This window comes from Triticum aestivum, chromosome 2B (assembly GCF_018294505.1).
Source record: "Triticum aestivum cultivar Chinese Spring chromosome 2B, IWGSC CS RefSeq v2.1, whole genome shotgun sequence".
Classification (NCBI taxonomy): domain Eukaryota; kingdom Viridiplantae; phylum Streptophyta; class Magnoliopsida; order Poales; family Poaceae; genus Triticum; species Triticum aestivum.
The window spans coordinates 262,125,684-262,135,264 of record NC_057798.1 but is presented as its reverse complement, the minus strand read 5'-3'; the positions used below and the strand labels follow the sequence as shown (position 1 = coordinate 262,135,264).

The window sequence follows — 9,581 nt, the reverse complement described above, 5'->3', positions numbered from 1 at the left end:
AAAGCAACCGTGAGTACTCATCCAAAGTACTCGCAAGCAAGGATCTACACTACATATGCAACATTATCAAAGGAAGGTTGTATATGTGGACTGGGCTGTAGAAATGCCAGAATAGAGAGAAGGCCTAGTCCTATCGAAGACTAGCATCTTTTGGAAACCACCATCTTGCAGCAATAGGAGGGAGTAGAGTAGCATAAAGTAAAGTAGTAGTAGTGTTATCAACGGCCAGAGATCCTTTCTCGACTCCCTGCGAGAAAGCAATCCCAGAGCCGTACTATCCAATTGTCATCACAATCCAATTCTCATCACAAGTATCCAGTTTTAGTTGTATCGGTCGGGATACAACTCCGAGTGTCCGTTACCATAGGACAGGCTATCGATAGATGTTTTCTTCCCCGCAGGGGTGCACCAACTTACCCACCATGCTTGATTAACTCCGGCCGGACACACTTTCCTGGGTCATGCCCAGCCTCGGCCAAACAATACGCCGCAACCCGACTTAGACTTAACAGAGAGGCCAGCACGCTGGCCTAAACCTATGCCCCCAGGGTCATGGGCCATCTCCCCGGAAACTCCTGCACGTTGCGTACGCGGCCGGTGAGCAGACCTAGCTACCTCCTTCAACAAGGCAGCTGCTTACGCAGTCCAACCAGGCGCGCGCCGCTCAGTCGCTGACGTCTATTAAGCTTCGACTGATGCATATGATGCAGAACGCCCATACTATGCCCACACGATGGTTAGTGCTATCAGGCCAGAGGCCCCTCGGATCAAATATCCAAATCGTAGTGGATTAGGAACGTGTGGTAACAAGTAGAGACTCACGAAAGATGTGACCCTATTGCCCCATCTCGTGGACTTGCAGCAAGGGCTAAGAATGCCCGACCACGCCTCGTAATTATCTCGCGGGCACCCTCTAGGTCAACCCGTCTCCACATCACTCGCGGGTACCCCTCAGGGTCGACCCACCTTTCCAAGTAACAGTTGTAAAGTCCAAGTATCCGTGTGTCCAATCATCAAGGGGAAAACCCGAGGAATCACCCCCGGTGAACTCCACTCGATGTAATCATCAAGGTGAACGTAAGAGGAATCACCCCCGAGGTTCACACTTGAGGGGTTGCACGATAGAGTCGTATCAGAAGTGGTTAAGGTGGAATCACCCTCGATGACCACGACCGAATAGCTACACTACAGGGTTAACATCAGAAGTGCTGTAGAGGTCTCACCCTCGGCACTCGATAGTAACCCAGCAATGTCGAGCAACTAAGGGGAAAGTGATGTGTGGTGCCGGGGCCTGGTCTTCGATCCCGTTGATCGGGTCTTCAATGATGAAGCAGGGGCAACATGGACAAGGTGGGGGTCACTGATGGATCACTAACCAACCTATACTAAGCAGTTTAGGAACAACAGGTAAGGTACAACAGCAGATACAAAAGCAGGCTATGCATCAGAATAGGAGCAATCAATAACAGTAGCAAAATCTAATGCAAGCATAAGAGAATGGAATGGGCGATATCGGAATGGTCAAAGGGGGGGCTTGCTTGGTTGCTCTGGCAAGGAGGGGGTCGTCGTCGACGTAGTCGATCATAGTGGCATCGACAGCCATCACGGGGTCTACCGAAGAGAAGAGGGGGAAGAAACAATAAATACAGTGCAAACATAAGCATAACAATGCAAGACATGACAATGAGCGGTGTTAGGTGTTCCCTAACGCGGTAGTAGGTGATACCGGCGAAAGGGGGAAACATCCGAGAAAGTATCCCCGGTGTTTCGCGTTTTCAGACAGATGAACCGGAGGAGAAATGTTATAGGTTCACTATGCTAGGGACGTGTGGCGGACAAACGGGTTGCGTATCTGGATTCGTCTTATCGTTCTGAGCAACTTTCATGTACAAAGTTTTTCCATCCGAGTTACAGATTATTTTATATTAATTTTTAAAGTTTAAATTCATTTTTGGAATTAACAGATTTAATTTAAATAAAAACAGGTTTACTGCATCAGCATGATGTCAGCAGCCAACAATGTGTTTGACTGGGTCAACTGACGTGTGGGTCCCGGTTGTCATAGACTACTAACTAATTAACAACTAGTTATTTTAGTTAGCAGGCTAATTAAGTTTAACTAGTTATCTAAACAGAATTAATTAAGTTAACTAATTGATTAATTGACTTTCTTTTTTTAAACATCTTTTTTTAAGAGGGGTTGGGCCCCTCTGGTCATTAACCCAGCCCAACCGGGGCGGGTAAACGGGCGCTGGGCGCCGTGTTATCGGGCGGAGGCCCGGGGGTGCGGGTGTGGCCGGAGTGGAGCCCCGGGGCACTGGACGCCGGAGTTGGCCGCCGGTGGTGTGATGGCCCGTGGGGCCAGAGGCGGAGGCAGGGCATGGGGCAAGCAGCAAGGGGACGAGGCCGCGGCGGGGCGCGCGGGCACACGGGGACGGCCGAACAAGGCCGCTGTGCAGGAGGCCACGGCAAGGCATGCGCGAGCGCGCGCACGGCCGTGGGCGCGCACGTGGTGCGGCGAGCACAGCTACGGGGAGGATGACGTGCGCGGTGGCCTGCGAGGACAGAGGAGGGGAGGTAGCGGTGCTCACGGTGGGTTCGTAGGGTTCGGGCAGCGTGCGCGGGGTGGTCCGGCGAGGGGGAGACAAGAGGGAGGACGGCGAGGCGGCGACAAGGTTCGGCGATGGCGTGGCAGCTCCGGGGCGACGGCGGTGAGGTGACGGCGTCGGGGATGGGCACCAGCGACGGGGTCGGCAACGAGCGACGAGGTGTGGCCGCGTCTTCAGGAGGGCATCGCACGAGGAAGAGGAGCGGCGAGGAAGTCCGATGACGAGGCGGGGCAGCGTCGGGGACAGGCGCCATCGTCGGGGGCGCGGGGTGCGGTCGGGGGACGCGGTCGAGACGGCGGGGCGCCGGCAGGGAAGGGCTTCGCCGCGGCAGTGGTGGCGGAGGCGGCACAGCGCCCCGATCCAGATCGGATCGGGGGAGAAAGGAAGGAGCGGAGGGATCGGGGAAGTGGGTCGTGGGGGTTAGGGTTTCGGGGACAGGGGGGTTAGGTAGGCCCTAGGCTGGGCTGGCCTAGTGGGAGGCCAGCTGGGTTGGGCCTCACTGTGCACTTGAGGCCCAAGTGCACAATGGGGTGGGGGCTTTATTTTATTTAGCTTTTTTGTTTTCCTTTTATTTAATTACCAGAGAAGGAAAATGATTTATCTGGGGACCCTAATGATTTAGGGAAAATGTGGAACTGGATCATAAAAGTCCAGTGAATTTTTAGGCACTGCCTCAATTATTTTTGGGAGAGGTTTAGATTCATTTGGGATTTTCATAAATGAATTTGCATTTTAAATTGCTGGAATGGCACTGTTATAAATGTTAGTGTCCATTTTAGCATAAGAGTGATGTTGTTTTTCTTTACATCAAGTTGTATTGAATATTTGCTAAATGATGAACATTTTTCCAGCAACTTTTGTGCAACTTCAAATTTCACTTATGATTTGAATTTGAATTCACATGGGATTTGAAAAGAGATATTGAACAAAGGTGATTAAGCATTCTTTAGCCATATGATTAGTCTTAATCATAGAGGGTTACTGTAGCATGACACTGGGGTCTTACAGGCGTCGGCGCCTTTGCTTATTATAGCGCCTCCGCACTCCGCGTGGCGCCCATCGATCACCCTCGGCCTCACATTGAAGGTCTTGAGCCATAGGCCGAAGTGGAGGGTGATGCGGAGGAAGGCTTCACACCCGACGATAAACGACGAGATGTGAAGGACAGAATCCAGAGCTAGATCGTGGAAATCTAGTCCGTAGTAGAACATGAGCCCTCTCATGAAGGGATCAGGGGTCAACGCTAAGACCTAGCCCTCGGAGAAAGTGGGAGATAAAAACGACACTCTCGTTGGGTTAGGGAGTGGGGACGACCTGCCCTTGAACAGGTAGCCTGTGCGGAATCTCGGCGGTGAGGTACCTGGCCTCCCTAAGTTTCTGGACGTCCTCCTCTGTGATGGAGGAGGCCATCCATCGGCCTTGAAGGTTGGATACGGAAATGATTGAAGGTCCGAAGCGCTTGGCTTATGCCTTGGGTATTGGAACTCGAGGTTTGGAAGAGGAAGGATCAAGCGTGGGAAGAAAAGGACAAGCCTTGGGCCCTTTATAAAGAGGACAAATATCAAGCGTCCCCCGCGTGACCGTTTGGGACTTGCCTAAAATTGAGGAGTCATATTAAACAAACACGGTTGGGTTACCCACACCTGTATTGATGAGAATCCCGTGATAAGGGGGACACGATCTCTGCTTCGACAAGACGTGCCAATAAAACCGCCTCACAGCATGCGTGGTGGCTGGTTAGGAAAAACGGTTCGAATAAAGACTGGGCCGTGGTGGGACATCACGCTATGAAAAGTTGTCAACGGATTAGATTTGTGGAAAATTATACTCTCTACGGTGGTATGTGGAATTTGTTTTACAGAGTCGGACATGATTCCCGTGTTATAATCTTCTATGGAGTATTCGGAGAAGGAACCCGCTTTGCAATGCCGAAGACAATTTGCGTGCCGGACTCATCGTCATTGAAGCCAGGTTCAGGGGCTACTGAGGGAGTCCTCGATTAAGGGGTCCTCGGACAGCCGGACTATATACTTTGGTCGGACTGTTGGACTATGAAGATACAAGATTGAAGACTTCGTCCCGTGTCCGGATGGGACTCTCCTTTGCGTGGAAGGCAAGCTTGGATATTCGGATATGTAGATTTCCTTCTCTGTAACCGACTTTGTGTAACCCTAGCCCCCTCCGGTGTCTATATAAACCGGGGGGGGGGGGGTTAGTCGGTAGGACAACAACAATCATAATCATAGGCTAGCTTGTTTAGCCTCTACGATCTCGTGGTAGATCAACTCTTGTAATACTCATATCATCAAGATCAATCAAGCAGGAAGTAGGGTATTACCTCCATCGAGAGGGCCCGAACCTGGGTAAAATATCGTGTCCCCTGCCTCTTGTTACCATTAGCCTTAGACGCACAGTTCGGGACCCCCTACCCGAGATCCGCCGGTTTTGACACCGACCGTGGGGACCCGAGATCCGTATTTGTTAGGACACGGTCTAGGCCTGGGGCCCACACAAGTGCATGTGGTTGCCGCTGCTTGCTCACCTTTGTCCTTTTCTCTCTTTGATGGGGTCCACGGCCACTTAAGCTTTAGTTTTCCTCAGTTTTCCTGCAAAGCTCTAAAATTCTTGAAAGTTTAAAAATTCAAGGGCCAACATCTTTTAAAAATTGAAAGTTCAAATTCCAAAAAATCTAAAGCTGGTTTTTCAAAAGGTTAAAAAGAAACCTGAATTCAATTTTCTAAAAGTTGGGGCAATAATTTCCAAAGAAATTGTAATATAACTTCAAAAAAGATAGTTCGACTTTTTTAGGGCAAAAGGTTTGACTTTTCGTTTAGGGTTACCGAAATTGATGCAGAGGAGATCATAAAGTTGCGTCCTCTAAGATTGGGTGAGGGAGATATTTTTGCTTGGATCTACGAGAAAAGTGGTCTGTTCATGGTGAAGCGTGCGTATGAACTGGCACTGCATCTTAAGGAACTGGAGATCGATTGAGGCAATTCTAGTGGTGCCATGAATGGGGAAAGGAGGCTCTGGAATATAATTTGGAATTGTAATGTCCCCCAGAAAATTAGAATTTTTGCCTGGAGGGCTGCTTCTAATAGTTTGGCGGTTCAAGTTAACAGGGTAAAATGTCATCAAGCTATTCCAGGTACGTGCTCGATCTGTGGTATTGAAGATGAATGTATTTTTCACGCGTTGGTGAGTTGTCCCAAGGCTCGTGCATTTCGTATGGCTTTGAAGGAAGAGTGGAACTTACCGGCCGAGGAGATCTTCAAATATTCTGGGCCGGATTGGTTTCTTATTTTATTGGATCAATTAAATCCGCTTGTGCACGAGCAAACTATATTCATGTTCTAGAGAGCTTGGCACTCGAGGAATGATTTGATCTTTGGTAAGGGAATGGAATCCATCTCAGCCTCTGTGAGCTTTGTAGAAAATTATTGGGCATCTTTCTCGTCTTGTCATACTAAAATGCAGGTGAAGATGTGCAGTAAAGGTAAGCAATTGGAGGTGGATTTTCAGCCAACCACTAATATGGAGAGGAAGATTATTCCTTGGCAGCCTCCCACCTCATAATTCTTCAAGATTAATGTCGATGCAAATTTTGTGGAAGCCATTAAAGCTGCAAGCGTGGGGGTGGTTGTAAGAAACAATTAAGTTATTCTTCCTCCTGGGATTATATTAGAACTTGCTATAGCATCGAGGAAGAGGAACTTAGAGAGACCCCGTCGGGCCTGTATATTGGTATGATTCTAGGCATGTCCGTCATATTGGAAACTGACTATTCCTTTGTGGCCTTTGTTCTTGGAAGAGATTGTATGAACAGGTCACCCCTTGTTGATCTAAAGAAAGAGGCGGTAAATGTCTCAAAGTTGCTGGTGAATTTACGGATTTCCAAGATCAACAGGAGGGCAAATATGATGGCTCACCAGATTGCAATGTTTAGTTTTGATAATAGATCTGATGGTTTTCTTTTTCATTCTGTTCTGTCCTGCGTGGTAAAGTTTGTAATGCATGATTGTATGATGTTTTAAGTTAATACATGGTGTTGTTTTTCAAAAAAGAAATTGACCACGCTGTTGCTGCGCCCTACCCCGGTGTAACTTAGCAATGATGTCATGCCATCCTCACAGGCCTGCATTTTATTTGGTTCTTTCTTGAGCTTGGAAATGATAAGTAGATAAATAGTCATAAACATTACACGGCCTGCCCAACTAATACTCTGGTGATCTCATCAATAATGCCATTGAAAACATAGAGCCAGATGTAGAACCGGCCTGCTTGCACCGCCTGAGGCCTGCGCTGCCGTCGCCTGCCTATATAACAGAGGACAGGCGCACACGTCCCATGCCAGCTTCCAGATACCAACACAGAAGAAGCTCATACACAAAATCCTCTCTTCTTCCTCGTTGGCTCGTCGCTGCAGCGCCATCATTCCCCAAGATGCTGATGCTAAGGGCAGCGCCGATGTCCTACGCGAAGGTGGACAAGGTGGACGCCGAAGAGGCGCGACACTGGAAGGCGCAGTTCCTGATCCACAAGGCGCTCGAGACGGGGCCGACAAGGCGGCCGCCGCCGCCGGCGGCATTTGCGAAGGCTGGCGGGTGCAGGGTCGTCAGGGCGGTGAGGATCGGCATCCGGCTCAAGAGGCTCAGGATCGCCGTCCGGAGCTTCAGGCTCCGCGTCTGCCGGAGCGTCCTCAAGCACCTCAGAAATCTCAGGAGGCTCGGGTCTCCCCGTTCTTGATCCTCTCGATCTCCTCCTTCTGAAAGAGTTTTTTTTACGTATCAGGGAAACTAATCTGCCTTCTACTTGTATCATCGCAATAGCTAACAACAACTTCTGCCCTTGATATGCCGAGAAGATTTGGGCGCGCGCGTGTGTGTGGATGCATAGTATAGTATGTAATCTGTAAATGGAGCAGATCAGCAATGTTTGCTCCTGTTTCAGGCTTCCTTTTTCTCTGGGATCCTATCCTATCTTGTTGCTCACTGACAGCTGATGAAACTCTGCAGTTATGTATATGCAGCATATCCTTGTTGAATTGTTGATTGAGTCATTGAGATGCTAAATCCTTTGCTGCACCGATGAGTTTTGGATCTAATGTTTCGAGAATTAAGTCAGAAATCCTTTTATTTATTTTTTCCTTTTGCTTTTGTTCTTCAAGATCTCTAGAGAAAACGGCTACAGCAATCCACGATTAGCTTACCTACCACCTGCTGGGTAGGAGGACATGTGTTTTGCGTCAGCCCGGCTACAGCAAAACGAAAAGAGAGTGACGAAAGGTCATGCATTGTTAATGGTGGATGAGAAAGTAGATTTGGGATCTAACTCATGCTGCCAGTCTGTCCTTTGGTCCAGTATGAAGTTGAACTGCATGTGCAGGGGAGCTTGCGCCCCTATTCGCGAAAATTCCTTTACAAAACCGCGATACACTGCTTTACAAACATTAAAATCTGGTTTGGAAAACAACAGCTGGAGCTTCGTTTCCTTTCCTTTGCGGTTAGCTGATAGCTAGTGAAAAATGATTTGCAAAAAACCAAAGTCGGCCAAGATTTTTCTTTAATCTGTGAATCGACGGGGCAAGCAAAATGGACTAACAAACACTGCATGAAAAACTGTCATAGATACTCGGAGGTCGAAAGAAACGCTTGAAAATGAGCAGAACATACCAAGTAAACGGGCGCTTGATTTAGAATCATAAGTCGTAGTTGAATACATTGTTGACATATGGCATCAAGCTGCTAATTTTACTCACAGACATGTCCATCCATCCTCATGCAGAATTGATCAAATGTCAGGTGACATCAGGGGCGTCTTCCAGCACTAAACAAAATTCAGCATCCGCTCAGCAACTGCCACCAAAGGTCAACATTGTTGTCAATGAATAGATTAGAAATCCTTGCATAGGGAAAGGATTTGAAATTGCCTGCCAATGAAAAGAACTTCTTTTCTTTCGTTCATTATTGCTATTCTTTAGGTGGGGAAGCAGCAAGGTTTGCACAGGCAAAACAACCCAAATTTGGGCTGCATGATTGCGAGGCACAGAGAGATATTGTATTTTGTGTGTCTTTACGTGGATATTGTAAAGTGGAAGCCACGCTACTGTGTCCATGCTACCTTCTACTGGCCGGAATCCTGCACCAGTGGCCCAGTCTCTATGTTAGTGTTGTCAAGAAAATACTCCGATAACTTGTGAACCTTATCATGCTGATCATGCTCTGGGGTAGGATTCTGTGTAACCTTCTCCACATTGATAAGTTCTGAATTTTGTGTCTCAAGAAGCAAAGGTAGGTTTGGTGCCTGAACCGTGCTGTCCTGTTGTCATAGAAGAGCAACGCCATCTAATAATCTGAAATGCAAAGTCAAGCACCACGGTCACAGCGTCGAGTACAGATTGAAAACGGAGAGGCGACGTACGTGATCACCATAAACCATCAGGATTAGTGGTTAAGATCCAGTTTTCTAGAAGAGAACGGGGATTAAAATGCATGCTTAGAGAGGAGGAAAACGTTTGGAAGCTGATGTGAAGGTAGGCCGAACAGAAGAAAAAGCAGACGGAGTATAACGCTGTTGACCAATGGCATCAGGAATCAAATTAAGATGCCAAAGTTGATTCACAAGCGAGTCATTTCCATTCCATGGGGCAGAATGAAAGCTCGATCGAGTCGAGTGACGCCAGAGGGCGGAGGCGTACGTCTTCCAGCAATAAACAAGAATAGGGAGGTGGCGACTGCTTGTCAAAGCAGCGAGCTTTCTTTAAAGCCGAGGCAAAATTTCTCATGCTACCTGATTGCACGGCTCAGAACTAAACACGGAGGAGAAGAATAGGAGAAGATGCTGGATGGCCACCGTGTTAGAATATAGTTTGGGTTTAAAGATAGAGATAAGGAGTAGATCGAATAGGTTTAAATCATGTATTACTTATCTTGTACTCCAAGCCTCTATCCCCTCGTGTATTCTATATATACC

The 9,581-nt window shown here is 48.1% G+C and overlaps 1 protein-coding gene across 1 annotated transcript; it reads left to right on the top strand.

Annotated features, from left to right (window-relative positions):
• Window positions 1-6,951: 6,951 nt before the first annotated feature.
• Window positions 6,952-7,713, top strand: LOC123041184 (uncharacterized). The gene has a single exon (XM_044463872.1). It carries the CDS (start codon window positions 6,957-6,959, stop codon window positions 7,353-7,355), a length of 399 nt encoding a protein of 132 aa, XP_044319807.1. The 5' UTR covers window positions 6,952-6,956; the 3' UTR covers window positions 7,356-7,713.
• Window positions 7,714-9,581: the final 1,868 nt, after the last annotated feature.